At 42.5% G+C, this 15,170-nt stretch overlaps 1 protein-coding gene across 5 annotated transcripts in view; it reads left to right on the forward strand.

Annotated features, from left to right (window-relative positions):
* The window catches only part of SYNE1 (spectrin repeat containing nuclear envelope protein 1), a 566,819-nt gene that overhangs the window by 219,118 nt on the left and 332,531 nt on the right, over positions 1-15,170 (forward strand). For all 5 annotated transcript variants that reach the window (XM_056125930.1, XM_056125931.1, XM_056125932.1 and 2 more), the window contains 5 exons: positions 1,730-1,917; positions 2,497-2,620; positions 7,241-7,407; positions 9,584-9,737; positions 10,705-11,333. In XM_056125930.1, coding sequence (XP_055981905.1) covers positions 1,730-1,917; positions 2,497-2,620; positions 7,241-7,407; positions 9,584-9,737; positions 10,705-11,333 — 1,262 coding nt within the window. The remainder of the gene's footprint in view (positions 1-1,729; positions 1,918-2,496; positions 2,621-7,240; positions 7,408-9,583; positions 9,738-10,704; positions 11,334-15,170) is intronic.

A 15,170-nucleotide genomic window follows, 5' to 3' on the forward strand; every position in this document is an offset into this window, starting at 1 on the left:
CCGACTGGCCACTAAGCTATGGAGTAATCCTCCTGGTGCTGATCTCAGCTATTCTTGGGTATTAATCTCATATTTTGTTACTTTATATCCCCCAGATGAATGCAATCTTTCTATGTCTATCCCTCTCTTTCTGACTCATTTCGCTTAGCATGATACTTTCCATGTTGTACCACTTGTATGTAAATTTCATGATTTCATCTTTTCTAACAGCTACATAGTACTCCATTGTGTAGATGTACCAAAGTTTCTTTAACCAGTCATCTGTTCTTGGGCATTCAGGTTTCTTCCAGTTTCTGGCTATTGTAAAGAGTGCTGCAATGAACAAACAAGTGCAGATGTCACTTCGACTATACATTTTTGCCTCTCTGGGATATATTCCCAGGAGTGGTATTGCTGGGTCAAATGGGAGCTCAATTTCTAATTTTTTGAGAATCGTCCATACTGTTTTCCAGAAGGGCTGAACCAGTGGACATTCCCACCAACAGTGAAGGAGTGTCCCTTTCTCGCCACATCCGCGCCAGCATCGGTTGCTTTTGTTCTTTTGAATGTGGGCCAGTCTCTGAGGTGTGAGATGGTATCTCATTGTGGTTTTGATCTGCATCTCCCTGATGATTAATGATGTAGAGCATTTTCTCATGTGCTTTTTTGCCATTCGGATTTCTTCTTTGAGAAAGTTTCTGTTCATTTCATTGCCCCATTTTTGGATGGGGTTGGATGTTTTCTTCTTGTGGAGTTTAACCAGTATTTTGTATATCCTGGATATCAACCCCTTGTCAGATGTGTATTCGGCGAACATCCTTTCCCATTCTGTAGACTGTCTTTGTATTTTGGTCACTGTTTCTTTGGAGGTGCAGAAACTTCTTAGTTTAAGATAGTCCCATTTATCTATCTCTGTTTTCACTTGCTCGGCCAGTGGCGTGGCATCTTTGAAGATACCATTAGCTTCAATGTCATGGAGGGTTTTGCCAACTTTGTCTTCAATGTACCTTATGGTTTCTGGTCTGATGTTGAGGTCTTTAATCCATTTTGATCTTACTTTTGTACACAGTGTTAGGCAGAGTTCTGAGCCCATTTTTTTTTGGATGTAGCCGTCCAGTGATGCCAGCACAATTTGTTAAAGAGGCTTTCCTTACTCCACTTCACATTACTTGCACCTTTATCAAAGATTAGATGATCATATGATTGAGGGGAGATGTCAGTGTACTGAATGTGATACTTTTCAAGGGCCACTGGAATTAATTAATCAAGCAGTGCTTGGGGACCTTTAGGGCTATACCCTGTGATGCTCAATGGGGCCACATGATGCTCTTGAAAGCTGCCCGGGCTGGGTGTAACCCCTGCTCCTTGCAAGTCCCCTTTCTTCAGAAGAGTACAGCATTTCACCCAGAGTGCTTGGTTATTAGCAATAAGGATTCATCTATAATTCACGTTTGGCATAAAATGAAGGTTAATGATCATTAAGGGAATTTGAAATGATCCTGGCATACATCAGCACACTCTGATTTAGGGGCAGATGCTGCATGCTCGCCATTGATTTCTGCTTTTGATTTCTCTTCGCTAGTCAATGAATCTGGCAAAAAAAAATCATGAACAAAGACATACTTGGTTATAACCACAGTTTCTTATGAGTGGGAAATTTGTGTGAGAGGGAGGCAATAACAGATCTTAAAGGAAAAATGGAAGTCTTGTTTCTAATGCTATGCTCTCGCTGTTACCTTCTTCTGTCCAGGACATCTGTCAGTCTCTGGAGTCCTTGGCCAGTGCAGTGGCTGCTGTCTCTGCCAGTGCCCGCAAGATCCCTAGCAGAGAGTCCTCACTAAAGGAGGCAGCTGAGCTGCAGCAGAGGTACCAGGGGATACTGAGTCAGGCTAAGGACAGGCAGATGGTCCTGGAGAAGCTGCTAGCCCACTGGCAGAGGTAAGCAACCTTCCATCAGGGTGGTGGTACTCAGGGGCTCAATAGCTACTTTGAAGCAGAGCTGTCTGGACACCTGCTGTATAAGTGATGGGAAGAACCTTCCCAGCTGTTAAATGGGTCAACTCACATGTCTGGTATGGGAATAACTAACCCTATGTGTGTGTGAGAGAGAGAATGTTTGTGCATAGACATATACAGATGTGTAACCCACTCATGAAAATGAAAAGTGGTTTTGGTTCCTTCCCACTGGAGAATAAAACAACCAGTATTCTACTAATTATTTCTATTATTTTTCTTCTTATGGATTTTGGGATATAACCTGGCAGTGCTCAGGGCTTTTACTCCTGGATCTGCACTCAGGGATTATTCCTGGTGGGGCTCCGTGGGTCATACAGGGTACCAAGAATTAAACTGCAGTTTGCTGTACACAAGGCAAGGCCTTCCCTACTGTAATATCTCTCTAGCTCCTACAGTATATGATTTTAAGGGGTTGGTGTTGAACCCTCCAACTTTGGAACAGTATCATGTGCTAGTATGCCTATGTGGAATAAATTTGACTCATGTCTCTTCTTGCTTTAGGTTAGAGAAGGAACTGTCAACCTTTATGACCTGGTTAGAGCGGTGTGAAGCCATAGCCAGTTCCCCGGAGATGGAAATTTCTGCAGACAGAGTCAAAGTGGAAAGTGAACTTCAGTTGACACAGGCAAGTTCATGGAAGCATAAGGAATGGAGATGGGATACTGCCATCTGGTTGCTTTATAGAAACAAGCACAGTGCCCTCTGTCCAACTGAACTTCCTGTCTGGGTTCTGTGATTCCTCCCCTAACCCCACCAAAAAAAGGGAATGTGACCGGAAGGACAAAGTTATGATCAACTTTGTGATAATCAATTTTCTTAATGTGTTAGAAAATCCTGTTAAATAAGGTCTGGTATTTGAGAAGGAGCTGAGGGTGGAAGAAGGAGACATTGACACGAAACAAGATGGACTATTAATCATCTTTTAAAGCATCACATACTTTATTTTAGGATTAGTACCATATTTCATTAGTCAATAATTCAGACATCTCTGTCATGTTAACTTGTGACAAGGATGATAGTAGACATGTATCAAATTTTGTTATACATATACTATATTATGCATATTTACAACAGTTATATCCTTTCCTCTAAATGATAAAAACTTTGTATTTTCCTGATTGAAAAAATTCTAGTGACCATATGAGGAATTAAGTGATACATAACTGATTAGACATAGAAAAAATAGAGAAATAGGGTGAGCAGTTGTAATGTGGATAAGAGAGATGAAAGAGGCTACATGAGCTGAGCTGAAGGACAGGTATGAAGTAGATATTTTTTCTTCTGTATTTATATGAACTTCTGGTGATAGAAACTTTTTTGGGGGGAAGTCACACCCAGACTTACTCAGGGAAGTCACACTCAGACATACTCTTGACCCACTCTCAGTGGTCACTCCTGGCAGTGTATGGGGGGCCCATATGGGCTACACTTATGGTTCCAGCCCCCTTTCTTTTCTAAAAGAAGACATTAGGAATACTATGTAGAAAGAAGTCACAGAAACTGTTATTTTCAGATAAGAGGGGGAAAAAACATGTTAAATGTAGTACTGTAGCAGTGTAGCACTGTCCTCCTGTTGTTCATCAATTTGCTCAAGGTGGCACCAGTAACATCTCACAACAAATTGTGAGACTTGTTGTTACTGTTTTTGGCATATTGAATACATCACAGGTAGCTTGTCAGGCTTTGCCACATGGTGAGATACTGTCTGTAGCTTGCCGGGCTCTCCGAGAGGGGCAGAGAAATACAATGAATAATGTTTATTATGTCTTTGAAAAAGTCAATTTTAGAACTTGAAAATATTGGGGTTTTAATAGAGGTTGGGGGTTCTCAGGAATCTTGGAACCCCCAATAGCAATTCTCAGCCAGCAAGTTCACTGTTCAATGCTCAGATCCAAGGATGTGATGCTATGTGGACCCTGGGGTTACCCAGGCCACCTCAGAGGTCTTAATGGGATATACCTGGTGATGCTCAGGGATCCATGTGGTATTGGGAATTGAACCTACATCAGATATATGCCATCATGCACCGTAACTGCTGATCTGACCTTTAAAAATTTTACATTTGATTAAAAACACAAATAATATTGATTTGCACAAATTAATACCTGGTTTCAGTGATGCTGACAAAAGTGATTCTTAAGACAGTTATGACAGGAGTCAACAAATGATAGTACAAAAGGGATTCTTAAGATGTTTATTACAGGAGTGAAGAGAAAGTATAGAGGTTAAAGCACTTCTCTTACACATGGCCAACTCTGGTTAAATTCCTGGCACCACATATGGTCCTACAAGCACCACCAGGTGTGACCCTGAGCACAGAGCCAAGAGTAACCCCCTGAGCACTGCTGGATTTGACTCAACCCCCACACCATTATAAAGATTTATTGTGTAATAGATTCATATCCTAGACTTTTGTAAACTATTTAAGAGGAAGCTAAGTTCTTTCACTTTTTTGTAGTTGTTGATTTTGGATTACACCTGGCAGTCCTCAGGGGTTAAACCTGGCTCTGCACTCAGGAATTATTTCTGGTGATGATTAGGGGTGTAGGATAACACTCTTTTGTCCTTCCTCAGGTAGCTTAGGTTTGTCAGGTCACACCCATCTAAGGACACTGAACTTGTAAGCAATGTCCTTTCTATGTGGACACAGGAAGACAGTTAATATTATGCTTTGTAACTTTGGGAGTTGATTGACTCCAAATAATATTTACTCCTGGGTATCTGATTTCTTGACTCAGTTGCCCTTAGTTCCTAGCACCTCAAAAGCAGGGTCCCGACGAGGGACTGAATGGACCCAGGGCAAGCAGTGAGCTACCCTGGCATCGAAATGGGCCAGGCCAAAGAGCCACGATACTCAACTATATGTTGAGGGCATGATCATGGACAAATGCTGTCATGATCCAAAAGTAAGTAATGACGAGACTAGGACCGTGCTGGAGCTAGGAAGATTAACCTGGCCTGAGGACTGCGAAATGTATAGTGAGATGTTCTCAGGAAGAACCAAACTAAATTTATAGCTCTTACTGTGCTCATACAGAATGACATTGCTAGAAATATTAGAAGTAGATTTATTACAACTATTTAAGTAGATTACTAACTGAGGGAAGAACACACCCTTGTTGAGATCCCACCCTTTAGTGGATCTCCTAGTAATCTGACGTAATCTCTGCAGATGAGATTTTATCCTTGAGTTATCCTGGAGGAGTGATCTTACCTATCTTTGTTGATTCGTCAGTATTCAACCCACCTTTATGTCACCGCCTTATGTGACTGCTATGTAAACTAAGACTTAAGCTCGGAGAGGGGAGTCAGAAGCGAGAGAACTCGGGCTCCAGAGATCCAGAGTCAGAGCCAGAAGGAGAGAGGTTGCAAGATTGGGGCCCAGGAGAGAAGGAGGCAGAGAAAGACAGGAGTGAAGAGGATTGGAATAAACTACTATTGATATAGACCGGCCTGGCCCTCGTTTCTTCTTTCGTCTGCCCTTGGCCAACAGCCATTCCGATCCAGGCCACACACAGCGGCTCAAGAGCACCGAACACAGGTGGTGAGACAGTGCCATCCAGTGAGCCGTGAACACACAACCTTCGGCGTGATAAGATTTTACATAGGGGATCATATGGTATACCAGGGATTGAACCGGGGTCAGCCCTGTGTAAAGCAAGTGCACTACCCACCATTCTATCTCTCCAGCCCTCAGATTACTTTATTTTATAATGACTTCTCAAACTATAGCATCAGTGAGCATCTATTGTATTGGAACCTATTACCCCATCTTCAAATCCTCCACTTCCTTTACCTTTAGGGTTTCATGTATGTCTGGTTCTCTTGCCACCCTTGATGATCCGACATGATGTTCTGTCTTCATTTCCCTGAAAGTCCTGTGCAGACACGTCCGGGGACTGTTTCCTGCCCCGAGGTTAAGAGACAATTTCCCAGTTCACCTTTGGGCTCTTGTCTTCTTAGATATTTGGGAAATGCCACAGCCCTTTCTTCTTAAGCACACAAAGATGTTTGGACACACAGAAACAAGCTCTCAGGCTGCTGTCATTTCTGTGCCCAGCTTTGTGCCAGTCATTTGGCCTCCTCCCAGGGCTATAAATGTTTCATCTTATTTTATTTGCCTTTTGGGCCACACCCAGCGATGCTCAGGGGTTACTCCTAGCTCTGCACTCAGGGATTACTCCTGGTGGTGCCTGGGGGACCATATGGGATGCTGGGAATCGAACGCAGGTCGTCCACGTGCAAGGCAAACGCCCTGCCCACTGTGCTATCACTCCAGCCCCAGGTGAATGCTTCTTATGGGTCCCCTTCCTTTGTTTCTCCTTCCCTCTGCCCTGCTCATCGTGTGTCCCCACTCTGCTTTGTGACCTTTTCTTCACCTTGAGGCTATGGTCTCTTTCTGATGCCAGTGTCAAGTGTTCCAGCATCACAAGCCTGCCCTCACCAGGCAAAAAGACATTTGACAAGCACCTCCCATAGGCTGAGCTGCCCTTTGTCCCACTTCACAGAGGCCAATGCTGCTATGATTATTTTTCTTTGACCTCTTACTAGATAGATGCTACAGCTCCTAGGTACCATTCTTAGTAAACAGAAACTTTCCTTCATTCAAAAGAATTCATGTTCTGATAAATGACAATGGGGTCTTAGAAACCTAGCAAGACCTCAAGTTTAGTCTCTAAATGGAGAGAAAGACCCTGTTCCTGGCTCCTGGAACCCCACTGTGCCATATTTCTTGTCAGCTCCCATTTTCTTTGATTCTCTTTGCCTGTCCTCCCATTGTTCATCATTTTACTCGAGCGGGCCCAGTAACGACTCCATTGTGAGATTTCTTGTTACTGTGTTCGGCATATTGAATACTCTCAGTAGCTTGCCAGGCTCTCTGAGAGGGGCGGAGGAATCGAACCTGTTCAGCCAGACTGCGCAAGGTAAACGCCCTACCACTGTGCTATCACTCCAACTCAGTTTATTTACCCTGAAAGAAATTCTACAGCTTCTCTACTTGCCTCACTTAATGTCACTCAGACTCTGAAAAACTCATTCAGATTTTAGTGGTATTTTCTAAGTTGCCTTGTGGTAAGTGGGCTCCCTTCAAAATCAAGTAATGATGTAATGATTTGGCCTGGTCCCAGTTTGCAAAAATGCACACCGTGGATGTGAAGTGCAAACCAATGTGCCATGTGTCGAATGCATCCTCTGCTGGTCGTGTTGGGATGAGGACTGTACTCAATCCTTCTATTTCCGGCAGGCACTGCAAAATGAAGTTGTATCCCAGGCCTCCACGTATAGCAATCTTTTGCAACTGAAGGAAATACTCTTCTCTGTGGCCTCCAAAGATGATGTCAAGGTGATGAAACTACATTTGGAGCAGCTGGACGAGCGATGGAGAGATTTGCCACAGATCATTAGCAAGAGGTTGGCTTTCGATTTGTTTTTTATTATGCTCATTTGAAAAAATATATAGCGAGCATCTAAATTAAGCAAGTAAAATTTTGTTGACCTCTATTCAACTAAGCTATTTGCAGCTGTTAATAAAAGGGAAGGAAAGGGCCTTTTTTGTCATTAAAATCATCAAATTTAAAATCATCAAGAAGAATTATTTCTGATGAACTCTAATGGAACATTTTAGTTCACTGTTAAGGCAAATGATCAAACTAGTTGAAATATATTGATAAGTGTTTGTAATAATCATTGCTCAAGTTGTTTGTGTGCAGGAGAAAAAATGGTAGTTAAAATGTTGCTTTTATTACATTAAGATGTAATAAAAATGGTAAATAAAAACTCTTTCTGTGTGTTATATGAATATATACTGTGTACATATATTTTATATATGTGAATATTTTATATTCTATTTATTTCAGTGTAGATCCTTGCAGAGAGTAACAATTAGTAATGCATTAATTGGAGACAAAGTTAATTATTTTATTAACTTGACATTTGACATAATTCACGTTAATATCCAAGAAAATATATTGTTGCCTTGAATTTGTATTAAGTAGCCTTGTAATGGTAAGTAGTGCATTTAATCTTTCTGGTTATTTGTTTGGAGAATATTTATTGTCAACTATGATTAGTGTCCTCTTCTATGTCCTGAGGTAAAGAGTCCCATGCTCACTTCAATGAAACTTGTGTTTGATTCATGATTCATTTATTTATTCAATCAATCTATGTGTTTATTGGATATCTGCTAAGTATAAGGCACAAGATCAGATTCTGGTGCCATAAAAGTGAAAAAAACTTGCCCTGAGTTATGTGATAGCATTGGTATACCAAGGAACCAGTAAGAGATGAGCAGAGTGTGAAGAAAATGAAGGAGGGCACAAATGAATGATTCTGGGAAATGTCTCTGAACGGTTTGGTGCCAACTGTTTACAGATGAGTCATTTTCTCTAGAATAGAGAAGAATCTGCCCTCTGCCTATTCCACAAGAGAAATCAAGGATGTTTAAAATAATACAAATGCAAAGAGGAATACAAAATATAATTTATGCATGAAATCAATGTAAATTTTGTAAGACTGAACATGAATGTTCACTTGAGTACAAATTTGGGTATAAGTCACCGTGATAAAAATCAATATTTAATTAAGGTGGAATTGCTAATTCTGGTTTTGGATTCTCAACCCAAGCCACTTTATTATTATTAAAGTCATAACACTTTATCAGTGTTATGACTGACTTACTACAAAGTCAATGACTTGTCGGAGGCCATATTCCAAGCACCTTTCCAGGGACTAGAGCAATAGCAATCATAAGGCAAGGAAAGTCCTGTCTCATGAGAGACTGGGGAAGGAAGATGACGTGGGAGAGGAGATGCATCTGAACGAAGGAACGAGCAGGATGTTTAGGTTGTACTAAGTACTATAAAGACATTGTGATCAAGCTCAGCCTCTTAGGGATTTAACATTACCTCCCTGTGTGCAACAAGAAGCTGCCCTTGTGGCATAGACTGTTGTGATGACATTGTAATCACCATAGATCTTCTTACCTGCAGAGTGGATTGAAGGCAAGCAAGTTGGGGGCAGAATGGAGAACAGTTTAATGTGTTGTTGAGGTCAGGCAAGAGATGAAGTGATTTAGACTAGATGGAAGCAATGGAAATGGAGTGATGAGCCCAGAATATTCCAGGGCATGGGTGCAATAGGAAATGCATTAACTGATGTGATGATAAGGGAAAAGAAAGAAGAGTCACTTGTGGGACCACCAGCGAGGGGCGGGGGGAGGCGGTGGCATTTCCCAAGATGCAGAAGGAAGGAAAGAAAGTGAGAAGCAGAAAACATCAAATACTCCAATGTATCCATATAGGAGAATATCACTTTTTTCCTTGACTAAGTGATTGCAGAAGCTTCTCATGAATGATGTACCTTCATGAAGGGACATTTTAACTTATTTTTTTGTTTTTAGTTTTGGGTCACACTCAGCAATGTTCAGGGGTTACTCCTGTCTCCATACTCAGTAATTACTTCTAGTGGTGCACAGGAGTTTATATGGGATGCTGGGGATCGAACCTGGGTCAGTAGCATGCCAGGCAAGTGCTTTACTCTCTCTTAAGCCCCAGAGGGACATTTTAGCTTTCCTACCTTTCCCTTATAGGATTAATTTTCTTCAGTCTGTGGTTGCTGAGCACCAGCAATTTGATGAACTGCTGCTCTCCTTCTCTGTCTGGATCAAGCTATTTCTCAATGAATTACAAACATCTTCGGAGATCAATATGACGGACCACCATGCAGCTCTCACTAGGCACAAGGTATGTTACATTCTTTTGAGACAAAAGAAACATCTTCTCTAAGGAGAACTCATGGACAATAGGAGGTACCATTTAACAGAGAACTTTGGCAGTAATTTGCTTTTGTATTCACATGAAGTTTAATAATTGAATGTATGGGTCCAAGCGGCATGAAACTCATGTGAAACATGTGAACATAGCAGATGCAGCCAGTTCAGATAAAATAGGCAAATAGTAAATCTACAACTGTACCTCATGGTGTTTCACTAATAAAAAAAATTTTAAAAAAATAGGCAACTATGTTAAGACACTGTGTCTTCACGGTGAAGAACTTATTCCTAGGGTAAAGTCATGAGACTTTTCATTTTTAAGCTTCCCAGTATGTCTTGCTCCAATGCTGAAAACTAATACCAAATTATAGAATTTACTTTAATGATACTTTGTTTTGTGAGAATTACTGTTTAACTTATCTGAGTGCATGTGATAGCTTATGTATGAATAGGTACAGTTAAAATTAATTTGATTTTAAAAGCTATGTGGATACTCACCTATATTATATGAAAACTCTTCTAATTTTTGGTATTTGGGGCACACCCAGCAGTACTCAGGGCTTCCTCTTGGTTGTGTGCTCAGGGGACCTTGCTGGGAGCCAGGGATCGAACCTAGGTCTCTGCGTGTAAGGCCAGCACCTTACCCCTTTCCTGTCTCTCCAGCCCCCAAATCTTTTCTATTTCTACCCATAAAGAAAAATTTTGCATGAACTCTTGAGTCCACCCGTGAGTTCCCAGTCAGGGTTGAACTTTATGCGAATCCCATCAAGAGGCCCAGCAAGAAGCTTTGAGACCATTTCTCAAAGATCCGCTGCCCTTGACTTTGAACCCTGCGCCCTGCGGTGGTTGCCGAGACCTCCCGGGGGGCTGTGACATACAGGACCATGGTGAGCTCTGGGTCATCTGAAGAATCGTTAACTCTCCTCTCTTGCTTCCAGGACCACGCGGCCGAGGTGGAGAGCAAACGGGGCGAGCTGCAGAGCTTGCGGGCTCACCTGGCAAAGCTGTGCGCCCTGGGCCGCGCCGAGGACCACCATCTCCTGCAGGGCAAGGCGGAGGACTGTTTCCAGCTGTTCGAAGAGGCCAGCCAGGTGGTGCAGAGGCGGCAGCTGGCCCTGGCGCAGCTGGCTGAGTTCCTGCACAGTCATGCCTCTCTGGTAGGGCAGCTGCACCGGCTGAGGCAGGCCGTGGAGGCCACGCACAGCATGAGCAAGAAGCAGTCGGCCGCGCTCAAGAAGGACCTGGGTGGGGCCGTCCGAGATGCAAAGGCCCTGGGGTCTGCTGCCATCGGGCTGGATGGCACCCTCACCAAAGCCCAATACCGTCTGAAAAGCGGGGGTTCAGAGCAGAGGACCTCCTGCAGGACTGCGGCCGATCACCTCAGTCTGGAGCTTGAGAAGATCCAGAATCTTCTGGGAAGCAAGCAGAGCGAGGCGGAGGCCCTGGCTGCGCTGAGAAGAGCCTTCCAAGACCAGAGAGAGGAGCTCCTGAAGAGCCTCGAGGACATAGAGGAACGGGCCGACAGGGAGCAGGGGAAAGAACCAGCCCGCCACGCCCTCCCGCAGAGGTGAGAGGAGACCCCTTTATCTGTGTGTTTGGTTAGTGAGTGATTTACTGCATGATGCATTTGTCTGGTGAGATTGGAAATCAGCTGTTGCGTAAGGCCTTAATAGTCCCATTACTTAGCAATTTCTTTTAGAAACTGTTTTAAAGATAAGGCCGGTGCAATAGTATAGTTGGTAGGACAGGGCATTTGCCTTGTATGTGGCCAACCCAGGTTCAATTTCTGATACCCCATATTGTCCCCTGAACCCCACCAGGAGTTATTCCTGAGTGCGTAGCCAGGAGTAAGGTCCAAGAACTGCTGGATTATTATTATTATTACTATTATTATTTTGCTTTTTTGGGTCACACCCAGCAGTGCACGGGGGTTACTCCTGGCTCATGCACTCAGGAATTACTCCTGGCGATGCTCGAGGAGCCATATGGGAGGGATGCTGGGAATCGGACCTGGGTGGGCCGTGTGCAAGACAAATGCCCTACCCACTTGTGCTATTGCTCCAGCCCCATGCAGGATTATTTTTTTTTTCAGTGTAGGAGTACTGCTATTTATTCAGCCATTGATTAAGCTGATTGAATTGGGCATGAACTCCATGTTACTTTAAAAAAAATTTTAATTGAATATCTGTGAAATAGACCATTATAAAACTGTTTATAATTAGGTTTTAGTCATACAATGATCCAGCACCCATCCCTTCACCAGTGTACATTTCCTACCACCATTGTCCCCTGTTTCCCTGCTACCATCCCCCAATACCCCACCCCCACCCCCAGCCTCCCTCTATGGGGGGCACTGTCCTTCCCTTGCACTCTCTCTCTCTCTCTCTCTCTCTCTCTCTCTCTCTCCTTTTCCTTTTGAAGCGCTGCTGGATTTGACTGCAAAACAGCAACAATAAAAGGAATACGACAAAAAATATTTTTGTTTGCCTTTGGGGTCACATTCATTGATGTGTAAGGGTCGCTACTTGTTCTGCACTCAGAAATTACTTCTGGAGGTGCTTGGGAAAGCATAAGGGATGCCAAGGATTGAACTATGATGGCCTGTGTACAATGCAAGAGCCCTACCCTCTATACTATCTCTCCAGTCCCAAGGAAAAATATTTTGAAGAAAGGACCAGAGAGAAAATTCTGTAGGTTGGAGCACAGGCTTTGCATGTAGGAGTCCCAGGTTTGATCTCTAGTACCACATGATCTCCCCAGCACCACCAGGGCATAACTCCTAGCACCCAACCAGGACTAGGCCTCAAGTTCTATTGGGTGTTGCTCAAAAACACAATTAAAAATAAATATTTGGTGGCTGGGAAAGATAGTTCAGTGGGTTGGGCACTTGCCTTGCCCATTACTGACTTCGGTTCAATCTTAAGCATCCCATATGATCCCCCAAAACCACCAGGAGTAATACTTGAGTGCAGAGTCAGGAGTAACCCCTGAGCATCACCGGACACAGCCTCAAAACAAATCAATAAATAAAAGTTTTGAGGATAAAATGAATGTAACCAACCATTAAGAAGCACTGAAAATGTTTTCGTTTCCTGAAGGGTTTCCCTGCAGTCTCTGTATGAGGCACTCAGATCTTATAGTAGAAGCTGTAGATCAGCTGAAGTAGTTTAAAGCTATTTCTAACTGATCAGACATGGGACTCTTCTGCAGCAGAAATCAAAGCAGAGGAGAAGTGACTCAAGTAGATTTGTAGTTCTGAAAATTAGATGGGATTTCACTCAGGAGGCTGCTAGTCCTTGAGAGAAGGCTGGAGTGTGGCTGAAGGGAGTTGGAGAGAGAGAGAGAGAGAGAGAGAGAGAGAGAGAGAGAGAGAGAGAGAGAGAGGAGAAATCTTCTCTTGTAGGGCAAAAAGGGGAGTGATGCTTTCTGAGCCCAACACATTCATTTCCTTAAGGGGAAATTTGGTTTTATATTTCCATCTTATTTTATCTCTGTAGTAAAACTCCCCCCAACCCCCACTCAATGTCTTTGGATTCATTTTGTCCCCCATCTTTTTAGAGGGAAGAATGCAGAAGCAAGTCAGACACAGTCATGAGCCTGTAATCAATCAGGTTGTGTTGACTTGGTCAAAATCATTGTGGGTTGCTTCCTTAAAATCAGAATCAAGGGGCTGGAACAATAGCACAGCGGGTAGGGCATTTGCCTTGCATGCGGCCAACCTGGGTTCGATTCCCAGCATCCCATATGGTTCCGTGAGCACCGCCAGGGGCAATTCCTGAGCACAGAGCCAGGAGGAACCCCTGTGCATTGCCAGAATGTGGCCCAAAAAGCAAAAAAAAAAAATCAGAATAAAATTACTAAACTTTAGTTAGGTGATGGGGTTACTTGCCTCCCGAGCTCCTGGGGATACTTGCCTTATTCTGGACTATAAACTATGCAACCAGTTTAACAATAAAGAAGGAAAAATAGCCTCCGGGGCAAAGGAAGACTGTGGAAGAGGCCATGAGGATCAAAGGGCTAATGTGAAAAATGGCAAGAACTTCATAATTGCAGGAGACACAAATTCAAATTCTCAGTATTCCTCACATTCAGCTCACCAAAGTCATACAGAGGCTATGAAAAATGATAGTCTGAAGGGTTTACTAAATCTGAGTCATTTCACTTTTTACCTCCAAGAAATCACCTCCCTTCTTGGGATTTTTTGCCTTTTGCTCACCACTGAGATTTGGAAATTAAACGGAATAATTTCTGTATGCTCATTTTATAAACTCTGCTGCGTGTTGCTCAGACTGCAAGAATGAGTCTGCAACTGCCTCTGTGTGGCCACTTTTCACAAATATTCAAGTAGTATATATTAGGAATGCGAAATGAGCTATTTCCCTGGGCAATCTTTTCAATACACTCGGTATTCTGATTAAAAATACAGAGTGAAGTAAGCCAGATGTAAATAAATATCACTTCATCCACGTGTGGGATGTAGAGAAAACAAACAAGTAGAAGAGTAGTTTAAATGCAGAGGAGAGTGGCCATAAATGAAGATTGTGACTTTACCTGTTATCTGATGAGCTTAATAAAATGAACATAAACTCTTGGACTATACAGTCTATGAGAAATAGGCAGAAGGAAAAAGGAAATTAAGTTTGAATCAGATCAAAGAGCTCAATTGTATGATGATGAAAATGGACCTTCAGCAGTGACCTTGGTGTACTATAGACAAATGTTGATTTTCAATGATATACAACTACAGTTCATATGATGCTATGATGTAATACTACTTTCATTAGGAATGAAAGTTTCTGCAATTGGTACCCTAAAGTTGAAAATAAATGATGGCATTCTCCAACCAGACATTCCTTCTCTCATCTATAGAGCTGCTCTAGTTGCAGTAGGGAAATAGCTATATACATCAAGATAGAAAGCTCTTAAATTTTTTGACTCTACTAAATTTTATGACATCATTTTTTCATATATAGGCTTCTACTACCCTTGTATTTATATTGCTAAAGACCTATATTTAAGAGGGACATCAATGTCCTATAGAACTCAGTCAAATTTTTTATTTGGAATCAAACAAGTGTAATTTGGAATTATCAATTAACATTATTTAACACGATTTTGGTGTAATGGCTCAGAAGCATTGCTTACTAATTGTCTTTGACAATAAGTACCCACCTGCTTTGCTGAAGTTCAGTACCAATCTTAATTGGGCCAGAAAGATAGTATAGATGGTAAGGCACTTGCTTTGCATACAACTAACCCAGATTTGGTTCTCCGAATCACCTCTGATACCCTGAACACCACCAGGAGTGACTCCTGAGGGCAGAGCCAGGAGTGACCCCTATGCTTCACCAAGTAGGGCTCTAAAACAATAACAAAAAAATCTTAAGTGATCAAAATAAAATAA

This window comes from Sorex fumeus, unplaced genomic scaffold (genome assembly GCF_029834395.1).
Source record: "Sorex fumeus unplaced genomic scaffold, SorFum_2.1 ptg000061l, whole genome shotgun sequence".
Classification (NCBI taxonomy): domain Eukaryota; kingdom Metazoa; phylum Chordata; class Mammalia; order Eulipotyphla; family Soricidae; genus Sorex; species Sorex fumeus.